The sequence below is a fragment of the Hevea brasiliensis genome, chromosome 15 (genome assembly GCF_030052815.1).
Source record: "Hevea brasiliensis isolate MT/VB/25A 57/8 chromosome 15, ASM3005281v1, whole genome shotgun sequence".
Taxonomy (NCBI): Eukaryota; Viridiplantae; Streptophyta; class Magnoliopsida; order Malpighiales; family Euphorbiaceae; genus Hevea; species Hevea brasiliensis.
This window is the reverse complement of record NC_079507.1, coordinates 62,570,404-62,584,769: the sequence shown is the minus strand read 5'-3', so window position 1 is coordinate 62,584,769 and position 14,366 is coordinate 62,570,404. Positions and strand designations below refer to the sequence as shown.

At 28.2% G+C, this 14,366-nt stretch overlaps 2 protein-coding genes across 2 annotated transcripts; one reads left to right on the top strand and one right to left on the bottom strand.

Annotated features, from left to right (window-relative positions):
• The first annotated feature begins 4,936 nt into the window (after window positions 1-4,936).
• LOC110671223 (peroxidase 15-like) lies at window positions 4,937-6,693 on the top strand. Its single transcript, XM_058136694.1, has 4 exons — window positions 4,937-5,279; window positions 5,368-5,559; window positions 5,644-5,812; window positions 6,070-6,693. Exons 1-4 carry the CDS (start codon window positions 5,058-5,060, stop codon window positions 6,513-6,515), a joined length of 1,029 nt encoding a protein of 342 aa, XP_057992677.1. The 5' UTR covers window positions 4,937-5,057; the 3' UTR covers window positions 6,516-6,693.
• A 4,734-nt stretch (window positions 6,694-11,427) lies between these two features.
• Window positions 11,428-14,141, bottom strand: LOC110671248 (protein trichome birefringence). Its single transcript, XM_021833661.2, has 5 exons — window positions 13,125-14,141; window positions 12,741-12,933; window positions 12,272-12,465; window positions 12,021-12,179; window positions 11,428-11,938 (listed from the first exon to the last, which is right to left on the bottom strand). Exons 1-5 carry the CDS (start codon window positions 13,970-13,972, stop codon window positions 11,560-11,562), a joined length of 1,773 nt encoding a protein of 590 aa, XP_021689353.2. The 5' UTR covers window positions 13,973-14,141; the 3' UTR covers window positions 11,428-11,559.
• Window positions 14,142-14,366: the final 225 nt, after the last annotated feature.

The following is a 14,366-nucleotide window of genomic DNA, read 5'->3' as shown; positions in this document are numbered from 1 at the left end:
TTTTTATTGGTAATTGCAATTGCCGATGACAGTAGGTAATTACCAATGATAATTTTTTATAGCTAATTTTTATTTCATATTTTTAATTTAATTATTTGCTTTTCAATTTAATTTAATTTTTAATTTAAATTAACTTTTAAATTGAATTTAATTTTTAAATTTACTTTAATTTTTAATTTAATTGAATTTAAATTTTTAAATTTAATTTAATTTAAATTTTTAATTTATTTTATTTTAAAATTTTAAAATTTTTTATTATTTTTAAATTAAATATTAAATATTAATTATTTTAATTTAAATGTAAAATTATTTTTAAATTTTTTAAGATTTAAATAACTTAAAAAAATAAGTAGTTGAGCTCAAAGTAGGCCCCACATAGTGGCTATGCTATAATTGTCATACATTGCAGAGTGTCTTTCCTTTAATAGAGAATATAACTTATCTCCTATTTATTCCTAAATGATGTTAAAATTTCACATTTTTTGTGATTTCCTGATGGATTACTGATAAACAATTTTCATAGGTAAAATTTTATAAGTTTTTAAATTTTTTCTTCTATATTTTCTTCTTAGTATTACTAACTAAATACTGTTCATTAGTAATTACCGACGAAAAAGTTTAGTAAGTAAAATTTTTTAAGTTTTTTTTTTTTTTCTATATTGTTCTAAATATTACTGACTAAATACAGTTCATTGGCAATTACGGACGAAAAAATATAGTAGGTAAGCTTTATAATTTTTTTAAAAAATTTTTTCTTAATATTACCGATCAAATATGATTAGTTAGTAACTACCGATGATAGATTTTCGTAGGTAATTTATTTTAATAATTTTATTTTCTATTTTATTTTTTAATATTAGCAACCAAAAATAAGTTTGTTGATAATTACTGACGATAAGTTTTTTTAGGTATTTATTTGAATTTTTTTTTTCTTCATAAGTTTTTTTAGGAATTTATTTGAAATTTTTTTTTTCTTCTTAATATTACCTATAAAAAATTATTTTGTTGATAATTACTGATAAAAAAGTTTAAAATTTTTTTCCTATTTTCTTCTTAATATTATCGACTAAATATGGTTCGTTGGTAATTATTAACGAAAAAATTTTATAGGTAAGCTTTTTAATATTACCTACAAAAAAACGATTTCATTGGTAATTACCAACGAAAAGTTTCGTAAATAAAATTTTTTAAGCCTTTTTATTTTTTTTCCTTTTTTCTTCTTAATATTATCAATTAAATACGGTTTGTTGATAATTATTGACAAAAAAATTTCATAGGTAAGCTTTTTAGTTTTTTTTAATTTTCTTCTTAATATTATTGATCAAATATGGTTCATTAGTAATTATCGACGATAGATTTTGGTAGGTAATTTATTTTAAAATTTTAATTTTTAATTTTATTTCTTAATATTAGCAACCAAAAATAAGTTTGTTGGTAATTACTGACGATAAGTTTTTTTAGGTATTTATTTGAATTTTTTTTTATTTTCTTCTTAATATTACCTATAAAAAATGATTTTGTTGGTAATTACTAATAAAAAAGTTTCATGGGTAAAATTTTTTTTCCTATTTTCTTCTTAATATTATCGACTAAATATGGTTCGTTGGTAATTATTGACGAAAAAAATTTGTAGGTAAGCTTTTTAAAAAATTTTTAATTTTTTTTTCTTAATATGACTGACCAAATATGATTAATTGGTAATTACTGAGATAGATTTACATAGGTAATTTATTTTAAAAATTTATTTTCTATTTATTTTTTAATATTAGTGGCCAAAAATAAGTTCATTAATAATTATTAATGATAAGTTTTTGTATGTATTTATTTAAAAATTTTATTTTTTATTTTTTTCTTAATATTACTCACAAAAAATAATTTTATTAGTAATTACCAACAAAAAAGTTTCATAGGTAAAATTTTTAAGCTTTTTTATTTTTTTTTTATTTTTTTAAAAATTGCCAATTAAATACGATTTAGTCAATAATTCCCAATAAATATTTTCGTTGGTATTTTTTTTATTTGATGGCTAATTTTGCCACCAATATTAGGCGCTACTTTTATCTATGAAATTGCGTCGTCGGAAAAGGGTTTGTCGGTAATCGGTCTATAATTTTATTGGTACAAATTGGTTTAAATTTTATTTTTCTTTTTTATTGGTAAAGTGTTGATAAATCGTCGATAAATTACTAATGAAATTCTGTTATCGGTAGTTTTCGTTGTCATTTTTAAAATTTTTTGTAGTGATAAATTAGCTTTTTAACTAGTTTGGTTTATTCGATTTAAAGAAATTTTGAAAAATGAAAGAAATGTGTAATATAAAAATTCTATGATTAAAAGTCAATATCTTTTTAGAGCCAATCAGAGAGTCTTATAAAAATTCTATGATTAAAAGTCAATATCTTTTTAGAGCCAATCAGAAAGTCTTATTGATTTTTTTTCACTTCTAAAGTATGAAAAGTTGAAAAGTTTTAAGTTGAATATCTCCATTCATTCATATTATGATTATTCATTTTTATGGTTAGAAAAGAAAAATAGAAAAGTTTCAAGTTGAATATCTCCATTTATACATGTTATGATTATTCATTTTTACGATGAGAAAAAAAAAATAATATCTCTCATTATATAGTCTATTAATTATATTAGTTCCTAGCTAGTGTCTCCATTAAATAAAAAAAAAAAATCCATATCTTATTATTCAAATTACTTAAATAGCCATTAACTCCTCATCCTCAATTTTAATCAAAAGAAGTCAATTTAGTTTTAGCCAAAACTATATACATAATTTAATTAGTTTCGGGCCATCTTTTTGTTTACATAGACCATGGTTAATACTAACAGTATCTGATCGAATTTTTTGAATGATACCCATTTGGCCGTTAGATATTAATTATTTTAAAATTTAATTTATCTTTCTTAATTTTTAAAATTGATATATTTTTTTATTAAATTCAATTTATTTTATTTAAAGTTGTAAATTTTTTTTTATTTTTTATCCTTTTATTAGTATAATGAACTAATTAAAAAATAATATAAATAGTTTATTAATAATTGAATCTCAAACTTTAAAATTAATTCAGTGGTATGTATATTAGCTGCTATTAAATAATTTTATTGACATATATACTTAATTAGTCTATTTTATTTTTATATATCTAAGAAGTAATTTATATAAAAATCAAATAATTTTAATTAAAATTTTATATTTTTATAAATTTATATTTCGTTAATTCCTTAAAATTATTTCGATAATTCCTTAAAATTATTTAAATATTTTTAATAAAATGCTTTGGATAATAAAAATTAAAAAAAAAAAAAAACAAAACTAACTATCCTTTTTAATTTTGGGTTTTGTTCTTATATAAGTTTGGTTGTGTTTGGTTTTGGTTTGTAAAAGGATTGATTAATTTAGTTCATTTTAATTCCGATCACTTTGATTTAAATTTTATTACTTTAATTTATTTTCAGTAAAATTAGTTATATAAAATAATTGGAAAAAATATATGAGTTATTTTTATTAAATATTTAAAATTTTTTGTTTAATTATAATAATTATTTTCTTAAATTTTAGACAAAATTACAACTATACATTTTTATAAATTTTAATATTACACTTTCTGTCCCATTTCAATAACTTTTTAAAGTTTTTCATAAAGATTAAACAAATAATTAGATGATGTCTTTTTTATAAAAAAAATAAATAATTAATTAAAATATTTTTATAATATCATCAGAATATATAGAAAAGTATTAAGAGAAAAATATATATATTAAAATTAAGAACAAATATTTTTAAAATAATAAATAAAAATAAAAAAATTATCAATTATCAATTATAATGGAACAAAAGGAAATAAAATGATTTATAATGAAACGAAAGAATATAAAAATGATCTAAATTCATCAAATGACAGATTTATTATATAATTTCTCTCAATTTATTTTTAATATGGTTTCAGATATTTATACACAACCTGACAAGTGGGGGTTGATTTCGCCATCATCGATCGAACGAACAGCATTTTGTTTGAGAAATCAATGGTCATCACCTAACCGCGTAATTATTCTATGCTGACTTTGGGAAAAGTTTGTAGACTTCTAAAATGTTCTCTATTCAACAAACAACGATAGCCGACGCAAGGGTCTGGAAGCTAAGAAATCCTGTCTTTTATCCTTAATTAATTAAGGACAATAACATCGATCGAAATTTCTAAAAAAATTATTAAATGATTTTCAAATTTTATTACAGATGTGTATTATATCAAATTAATAATAAACATTATATGTAAATAAGTATAAAATATTTATAATAATATTTTAAATTTATTTATTAATTATAAAATACTTAAAATATAATTAAGTAAATAATCATTAATTTAATGTGATATATCAAGTATTATTAGCATAAAAAAAATTTTATTTTAATTATAAAATTTTTAAATATAATTTAATTTGAATTGGTTAAATGGTTAAAAATATATTATTTACCTGATAGACTCTGGTTTGAGTCTTCACTCTTCTAATTTTCTTATTAAAAAAAATTTAAGTATATTTTTATTTAAATTTATAAATTTTGTAAAAATCATATTTTTAAAGTTACAAATCAATTTTAGACAATTAATATGGAGTTGTTATGATGCTTTGTGTTCTAGTTTCATATAATAATAATAATAATAACAAATCATTAAATTTTAGAATAGTTAGTTATATTTAATTAATATCCATTTGGTAAGAAAATTGAAAAATAAACTAATCACCTAATTGAGTTCAAAGTAATCCTACAATATAATTTTAAAAGAGGTAATTACCCTTCAACCTCAATGCTAAAATATTCTATCACATGTTTAGCATATGATTCGTTACCAACACATCCATTCACATGCATGATGTTAAATACAGGTTAGGTAGAATAGAACCATATGTGAAAAATCAAATGAAACTTGATTGGCATCTTCCTCAATTTCTAATCCTTTCTTTGTCTTTCCCAGTCTATAAATAGGAGCTTCAAAGCACAACTAAATATTGAAAATCCATCACTGCAATAGATTAGCTGGAGAAAAATGAAGCTTCCTTGTTCATTGTTGATGGTAGTGGCAGTTTTAGTTTATGCAATTTTGTTTGGAGGGCAATTGGCTTATGCTCAGCTCACTCCAACATTTTATGACCAAAGTTGCCCGAATGTCTCCTTTATTATACGTGAAGTCATTCAGGAGGCCATGCTAACTGATCCCAGGATCGATGGCAGCCTCATCAGGCTTCATTTCCATGACTGCTTTGTTAATGTAAGTTTTTCAGCTATATATTATGTTATATTCTCTCTCAAATTTCTTACATATAACTATTTATAATGAGTCCAAATGTATGTTTAAGGGGTGTGATGGATCAATTTTGTTGGACACCACTGATACTATGGAGGGTGAGAAAGAAGCTGCTGGTAATAACAACTCAGCCAGAGGTTTTGACGTTGTTGATAAAATGAAGGCTAGCTTGGAGAGTGCTTGCCCTGCCACTGTTTCTTGTGCTGATATTCTTACTATTGCAGCTCAAGAATCTGTTTCTTTGGTAATGTCACTGACGTTTTATGTATTGAATTTAATTTTCGAGCAAGCTTTAGTTGAGAGTAGATTAATGTAATTAAGGTTGCAGGCAGGGGGGCCAACATGGACGAATCTACTTGGAAGAAGAGATAGCTTAACAGCAAACAGAACTCAAGCTAACATTAATCTTCCAAGTCCCTTTGCATCCCTTGATGAGCTCAAGGCCAATTTTGCTGCCGTGGGGCTTGATAATGTTTCCGATTTAGTTGCCTTGTCCGGTAAGTATATATATCGATTTTGTTATTTTGGTTTTATCTAAATATAATAAATCAAATTAAAGCCATTCAATTGCTTATTATGAAACACTTTAATTTTATTAATAAACTTTAATTCAATAATATTTGTGTTATCTCCAAAACTAAAAGGATTCGAGTTTGGGTTTTAGTCACGGTCAATTGTAAATAAAATATTTTAATCCCTCCTATTATTTTTGTTATATTATAAAATTAAAAAAAGGAAATTCTTTCTTTTTCAGGTGCTCACACATTTGGACAAGCTCAATGTCGAACTTTCAGGGATAGAATATATAACTCTCCTGAGCTACCATTGAACTCAACCTATAATATAACACTTAGCAAAATTTGCACACAAAATGGAACTACTGATGGTACTGCGAGAACGCAGCTTGATTCTACAACACCTAATGTGTTTGATAATAAGTATTTCTCTAATCTTCAATTTGCCAGAGGTCTTCTGGAGAGTGACCAAGTTCTATTTTCAACCCCCGGAGCTGATACTATTGAAATTGTTGACAATTTTAGTGCTAATCAGGCTGTATTTTTTGAAAGCTTTGTGGAGGCTATGATCAGAATGGGAAATATCAGCCCTTTAACAGGAACTGAAGGGGAGATTAGATTGAATTGCAGCAGAAAAAATGAAGATACAATTGGAGCAGGCATTCGTCTTGTTACTTCTATGTGATCATTTAAGAAGTTCTCCTGTATCCAAATTAAATAAACTAATATGGTCTCTAGCTAGCTAGACCATATTTTCCTTTGTCAACTATTTTAAATAGTTGGATCTTAAAGAGTGCTGTGTGGACAATCAATTTTACTTTTTAATAGCATTTTAAAAATAAAATAAAAAATTGTGTGATTAAGAGTTCTTGCATGTTCCATTCATGTCTTTTGTTTTTTACACAGCCATGTTTATAAGTCAAATTGCTCAACCCTAGCTACATCCTAGCTTCACTAGTCCCACACGCTTCACCTAATTCATGGAATGCTCATGGGGATCTCATCTTCTATTCAATGCTTGATAGCTCCACAAAAGTCATGATTACTACCTTAATTACACTGCCCACAAGTTCTTGAAGATGAGAATCCAACTGGTCTACGTAAACAAAATTATAAAAGTTTTTTTTTTAAATATAAAAAGATATTAATTAAAGTAAATTATCAGACTATACAATTAAAAGTAAGGATGAGTATTATTTGACTAAATTGTATAATTAAATTGAATCAAAATTAAAATTTTTTTTAACTTTTAATTTGATATATCACTCAAGGCTCTATTATGATAAGAGTTTTATGAATTAAGATTAAAAAAAATTAATAATTATTGTAATTATATAAAAGGGGATTCACGTTCACAATAATTCTTTTTAGAAATTTCAATAATATTTTATATTCAGTTAAATCTTATAATTAGTAATGGTGAGCTTAATTAATAATGACTAACACATTTAATATTTATTTATAATTTATTTTTTAAATTTTATTTAATTCTTTATGACTAGATTCAATTTGATTTTATTTTAAAAAAATATTAATTAAATATTTCCAGAAAAAAAAATTGTATTAATTGTTATATAAGTATTATATATAACCACTTTTATTAAAAAAATAGATTAATTTGTTGAATTAATTATTTTCAATTTTAGCACGATTTCATCTGATAATAATCAATTAATTTAATTCAATTCAATTCTTTCATTAAAAATTAATAATTTTCATCATATTCAATTTCAAATTAATTCCAACTGAATTGATGATGCACACCATTAATTGAAGATAATTTAACTTAAGTTTTATAAATTAATGAAAGTTTGCCGGAATCAAACACATGAAAAAAGGATCCAAATGGCTTATATGTCAAAGCTAAACTATGTTCTTACTGATTTAATTATGAAAAGTCAAAATCATATGAGGGTAATTAATTGCTTAAAATCCAAGCAAACTTAATTGCTAACAAACAACAATATGTCATATGATTCAAAAAAAAAATATGTGATAATATTAAAAATAATTAATTAATCATTATTAACTGAATCGAATCAATGTGACAAAACATTTGTATATATTTTATAATTAATTTATTATATAAAAATATTTTGATTCAATAAGTCTCAAGAATTTTAAAATACAAAATCGTTTATTAACTTTTCCTGATTAATTTCAGAGTAAAGATATAATTTGATGAATTTGATTATACTAATCTCAGACAAAAAGAAGTTGCTTGCATGAAAAAAGGAAAAAGTCAAAAGGAAGACTTATTCCAGATTTTACAATAATAATTTATTAGCTAATCAAAAGTCCAATTATCCCATTAGTAATTAATTTTAAAAAACACAATAATGTAAGTGGGCACCGACGCAGTGTTTCAGCATTCTACAAATTGGAAATTTGGTGTCCAAAATGCTACTTATAACAGAGGAAAGAAACAATACATGTCCTTATAGTCCATTAAAGGTGGTTTTAGGTTTAGCTTATGGAATATTGTTATTATTTGACCTGATATATATATATATATATATATATATATATATATATATATATATATATATATATATATATATATATGCTATAATTTAAAGTTACATTAAATATACCATATAGCAGTTTTATTAAAAAATTTATCGAATTTTGATATAAATAATTATTAATCAATAAAAAATAAAAAAATAGATATTTTATTCAATTAAATTAAAATATAATTATTAAAATAAAATAATTAATAAAATTAAATAACTGTGAGTAAAATTTATACTGATTATTATTAATACAGGTCATTTACATTCGGATTAAAAAGTAATTAATTGCAAGTTAAAAGCATTTGTTAGAAAAATCAGAGACGTTGGAACTTCACAACAATGCTGGCCAACTTTTTGAAATGGAGAAACCAATTGTTTTACGTAATCAAAAAGGTAAAGCAAGTTAGAGGAATGGGTCGCATTTTATAAATGAATGAATGAATGCAAGCCTAAATGTTTGAAATTAGACCCATGGGATAAAAGATTATATCAGGCCTCACTGATTTGAATTATTTAAGTTGAATTAATTGCACGTACCATAGTTAAAGTCGTGGCTTTCTAGAGTTCTTCATGTGGAATCACTAGGTAAGAGGATCAAGTTGGCCATTGCTTGCAGCCTGAGGTATTATCTCCCTTCAATTCTTTAGTGAAATGCAGCAAAAAAAAGAAGGAAAGAATAGTCCAATTGAAAATAATAAGATAACATATAATCCATTAAAAAGAGTTTAAGGGCGTATATACATATATTATATCATTTAATTATTTTATTTCAGGCTATTTTTTTATGGCAAATAAATTTTCGTTCAAACAACTAAAGAGAAGACAAATCAGCAAAACAGGGCTCCAAAATGGATAGAGGGAAACAACTGTACAAAACAAGAAAATCCATAGAAGAATAATGCAAGTGCTGGGCCATAGCACAAGCAGGCATATTGCAATGACGTATGACAAATCTGAATAGCATCTACTGAAAAGAGAGAAGTTCCAACATTATATCCTTCAAAATTAATCCAGACGGACCCAATCGAGAGCCACGATCCTTAAGCTAGGAAATCCAATTTTGAGAATCACATTCAACAATAATAGAAGCCAAACCACGTGCCTTAGCTTGCTTGCCGAAGACCGAGAAGAATAGCAGCACTCTCTGCTCGATCAACATCCTATATAGCATGATATCGACGCCCCGCAATCCATGAGACCTCACCCTTACGATCGGGACAAAACGCACCCACAGTCGTGCAACCCAGACGGGCAGAGATAGAAGGATCTGAATTGATCTTAACAAACCCAGCTGCTGGCGGTCCCCAGCTAGACACCAAAGGTAAGGGGCCAGAGCTCCTCAAGATAGCAGGGCTACGAAATTCCTCGACCAGCCCTTGGGCATCTTGACATATCTCTGGAATAGGCCTGGATGGGCGCTTGAAGGCCAACTGATTCCTATCCCGCCAAATTAACCATAACATCACACAGAAATAAGTCAAATGTTCACTATCCAGACTCTTAGCAACATTCCCAAACCATTCAGCACAATCTAGAGCTCTAAAACCATCCGACCTTAAACCAAGAGAAGACATAAACCAGAGACTCCGCACCCACCCACATTCCTTGAAAATATGCAAGTGAGATTCAAAAGCATCACAACAATGAGGACAAGCAGAGGATACGTTCATACCTCATCTCACTAGCACCGAACAGGTGGGCAAATTATCACGAAGCAAGCGCCAGAGTAAAACTCAAATCTTTGGAGGGAGTTTCATTGCCCATAGTTCTTTCCAATTTACGCAATTAGAAACAAACGAAGATGAGGCAATGAGAAGAGAGAGCATGTGCTTGGGCCAGGTGATAACCGGAACGCACTGTATAATATCCTACTCGGACAGCTGGCCAATATAAGGTATCTTCAGGAAGCCTACTACTCAAAGGAATGCAAAGGATTGCGTTCTTTTTGCATATGATAAATTTGGGAGCCAACAATCATGAACAATACGAATGGATCGCCCATTTCCAGCTCACCAAGCCAGCCCCACAATAAAACATCCCGCCCCTGCAAAAAGCTGTGCCATACAAAACTCGATTGATTACCTAGAGGTGCCCAAAGAAAATCACAACCCACAAATATTCTGCTTTAAAAATTCTTGCGCAAAGCGATTCAGGGTTCGCAAGGAGACACTATCCCTGGTTTGCAAGCAAAGCCAAATTAGAAAGATGAATATATATTGCCAAAACTCATCCCACCATCCTTCTTCGCCAAAGACAACTTCTCCCAAGAAACCCATGAATCTTCCTCTCATCAAAAGCACTACCCCACCAAAATCGATTGCTTCACAAAAAGACACAGGAAGACTGAAACACTTCATAACATAAGACAGTATGGCCTGCACAACAGACTTAACAAGAACCTCCTTACCCGCCTGTGTCAATATCTCTCTTTCCAACCCTTTAGCTTCTTCCAAACCCTCTCCTTCAGATGGTTGAAAATTAATTTCTTAGAACGTCCGATAATGGCTGATAATCCCGAATAAGTAGTGCGAGACTCAACCACTTGGACACCCAAAAAATCTTGAATAAACGCAACTACCTGAGGAACCACTCCTCAAGCAATTGAAGATTTCTGAAAATTGATCCTTTGGCCTGAAACCAATTCATATCTTCTAATTATGTCCTTCACCTTCCTGCATTCAGGTTGGGTAGCGCTAGCGAAAAGAACACAAAAAATAATTGTTCCGCCCCTAACAGCCCGTCTGATAAAAAATATGCTATTATTAAACCATGTTTGATTATATATATATATAAGTAAAATAAAATATACTTTAATTATGATTATGATAATCATCATAATCAATGATCAGAACATAAATATAAATACATTTATTACATTCTTGTCAGATATATATAATCTATATAAAAGTTAAAAGTTCTAACCAACTTATAAAAGGTTCTGAAAAATTCTCATTTAAATTCAATTTGTTAAATATCAAAACACATAATTTATGATGAGACTTATCCTATGTATTTTTATATTTTATCTATGATCGATTCATCTAATTTAAAAAAGAAAAAAAAATCTATATTATAGAGCAATAACATAACCTTTGCTTTTTTTAAAACCTATTGAAATACACCTGTGATTCTTTTACAAGGTGAGTCCTGATTGATTTGTAAAGCATTTGAGATACAAACAAAACTCTCAAAATCTACATAGACATAGACAATCTATGGTTTTCTTTTCCTATGTACATGACGTTGTTGTTGTTTTCGAAGATTTTGCTTGTATTTCAAAAGGAGTTGAGTATATATTATTTCATTCCATGTATCAGGAACTCCTGGGAGACACCAATGGCTGCAATCTTGGAATCTCAATGGCGATCTCTTCTCCTCTTCAGGTAAATCCTTCTCCCTATAAATTGAAGGGTGAGCATCTCTGCGAAAGTTGGTCATTCTTGTAACATTCAAATAGAATATAGGCGCCTTCATCTCTTCAAGTACAGACTCCAGAATTTTCACCATGGATGGATCATTTTCAAACTGATTCTCCTCCGTAAGTGGCTCGGTCTCACCGTCGCAACGCCCTCCAGAATTCCATTCTCCACCTCTGTAAATTTATAGAAATTCATCCTCAATTAACGGAAAGTAAATGCTTTCTAAAATTTAACAATACTTCATGGTTCACATGCCTAAAATGGGAAACAGAGTAGCCCCTGAAAACAACAAGGGTCTTGAGAGGATCTACATTTGCCTCCACCCATTTGGCCCACGTTGTCATAGCTTTCCTAAATGCCATATCGACATTTAATTCGTCATAGATATGGCTTCCTTCTTGGTAGTAACCTTTCCTGCAAATTAATACTTAAACGTTATGTTTTTATTCAATGCTATCTCAATACAATTAAAGATTACACTTGAAGAGAGGGAATTTGGATGTTACCCACTGGAAGTTTTCTCATGAGTCCACCAATGTCCTGTGTTGAATACAAGAACATCTGCACTTCTATACTTATCGGCTGATCTCTCCACCAAATCAATACGAAGTGTTTCTTTGTTTGCTCCATTTGTTTCTTGCATTTCCCATTCTTGAACAAGAAATGTTGAACGAAAGAATTCCACTGAGCAGTTATAATCCTAGTGATCCATTTACCCATTGTTAGCACTCACCTAGCTCCATGATTCTTCTAATAGCTTTATATAGTTTAACTCAATTTTTAATTTTGATTTTTAACACACCAAGAAAAAAATGGCCAACAAATAATTAAATTAAGAAACCGAAATTTTTAAATGGGTTCTTATTTTTTAAGATCCAAAAATTTTGTAAATCACCAATCAAAGGCAAAGGCAGCCAAAAAGAATAATTAATACTACGACTAAAATGGGAATAAAAATCGAAATTAATGGCTTACCTCAAACACAAAAGAATAGGAATCTTCTGTTTTAAATTCTTCTTTGCCAGAGGCTTCAAAAACTTTGCTCTTATCTTTTGCTGCATTTCGAAGAATACAAACCATAGATTCCCACATGTTTCTATTGAGAGAATCGCCAATAAAAACAAGACGCTTCCCTCTCAGCATCTCCAACATATGTTTGCCATTTAGCCTGTCAATTTTAATGATCTAATGATCAATTTAATCATCATAATATGTAGAATAATTTTACAAGGTTGCATGAACAAAAATATAACTTAATTAATAGGCAGTTGGATCGAGTCGTCATTATTGAAAAGATTTTATTTAAATATCATTTCCGCTGAAAAAAAAAAAATTACATAGATATATATACACACTTACTTTGGGATGTTGCAATCGTCTGGTTGCCATCTATATTTCTGATAACCATTATCTGGCCTTCCATTTATAAAACAATTGAAAGGCTCATCAATGTGTGGGCAAGACCCTGGTTCAAAAAGTGGATAAGAATTATCTTTCACCCATCTCCCATCAAATATATTGCATCGTCTCATTGTCTCCATCCATTTGATGTTCTTCTTCTTTCTATTTCTCCTTTTTGGCACAAGTGCCTTGTGTCTTGTACTTCTCTTCTTCTGCACAACATTTTTCTTCCTTCCATTTTTCCTCTTTGATAAATCTTGGTTTTCTTGGAAGGAATTTTTTCTTGAATCCTTAGATAATAAAGATTGAGAATCCATGGCCATGTTTGCACCATCACTCAATAATTGGTTAATATAGTTGCCCTCATTAGGTGGTGGGAATGTGGAGTTGTTTTCGGAGGTATAGTTGGAATCTTGAATCAAAGAAATGCCATCGTCAGCATTATCATTCATGGATAAAGATTCATTAGAAACTTGAAATGGGATGTTTGGCTGGTGAGAAAATGAGGAAGAATAGAGAACACGGGAGAACAAGGTGGAAAATTGAGATTTATAAGAGGAAGTAGAATTGGTAGTGGTTCTAATGAAATTATTAAACCAAGGAGATGAATAAAAGAAATAAGAAGATGATGGGTTAAAGGCAAAGAGAAATGTACAAGCTACAAAAATAAAGATGAATCCAAAAGCAAAGGCCAAGAAGCTTCTTCTCCTTGTAATAATTGAAGCAATGGGTTTGGATGTATCTATAGCTTTGATAGGTAGATGGTATTTTGAAGAGAATAGTGAAGACAACGATAAATCTAGCATTGTGAAAAGAACTAGAAAGTAAAAGACAGAGAACAAGAAGATTGAAAGATGAAGGGAGACATATGATGCAACTCTTGAATGAGGGAGGAAGATCTTGCTAGTTAGGTTATGAGGGAGAATAACTAATAAATATTTTCTATTTTGCACCTATTTATTGTTAAGTTCGTTAAGAGAAGTTCGGAGATTCATGTTCCATTATTGGTCAATTCACAATAAATTTTGATTTTTGTTATATTATCATACCAACTCTAAACTCAAGTTTTCTACGTATATGTAAGTTGCTTGAAATTTAATACAAATCAAATTTTCTACATGGGACTTTGAAATAGCCAAACCTGGGCTTTGTCTCTTGGACCTAGAAGGGAGCCCAATATGAGTGCCTATTTACTTCAGT

Excerpts from the sequence above, each read along its gene's own strand:
- LOC110671223 (XM_058136694.1), top strand. The coding sequence starts at position 5,058 with ATGAAGCTTCCTTGTTCATTGTTGATGGTAGTGGCAGTTTTAGTTTAT. Across the intron at positions 5,280-5,367 it reads TCCATGACTGCTTTGTTAAT|GGGTGTGATGGATCAATTTT; the intron begins GTAAGTTTTTCA and ends TGTATGTTTAAG. Across the intron at positions 5,560-5,643 it reads CTCAAGAATCTGTTTCTTTG|GCAGGGGGGCCAACATGGAC; the intron begins GTAATGTCACTG and ends TTAAGGTTGCAG.
- LOC110671248 (XM_021833661.2), bottom strand. The coding sequence starts at position 13,972 with ATGCTAGATTTATCGTTGTCTTCACTATTCTCTTCAAAATACCATCTA. Across the intron at positions 12,466-12,740 it reads CCTATTCTTTTGTGTTTGAG|GATTATAACTGCTCAGTGGA; the intron begins GTAAGCCATTAA and ends ATGGATCACTAG. Across the intron at positions 12,180-12,271 it reads CATGAGAAAACTTCCAGTGG|GAAAGGTTACTACCAAGAAG; the intron begins GTAACATCCAAA and ends ATTAATTTGCAG.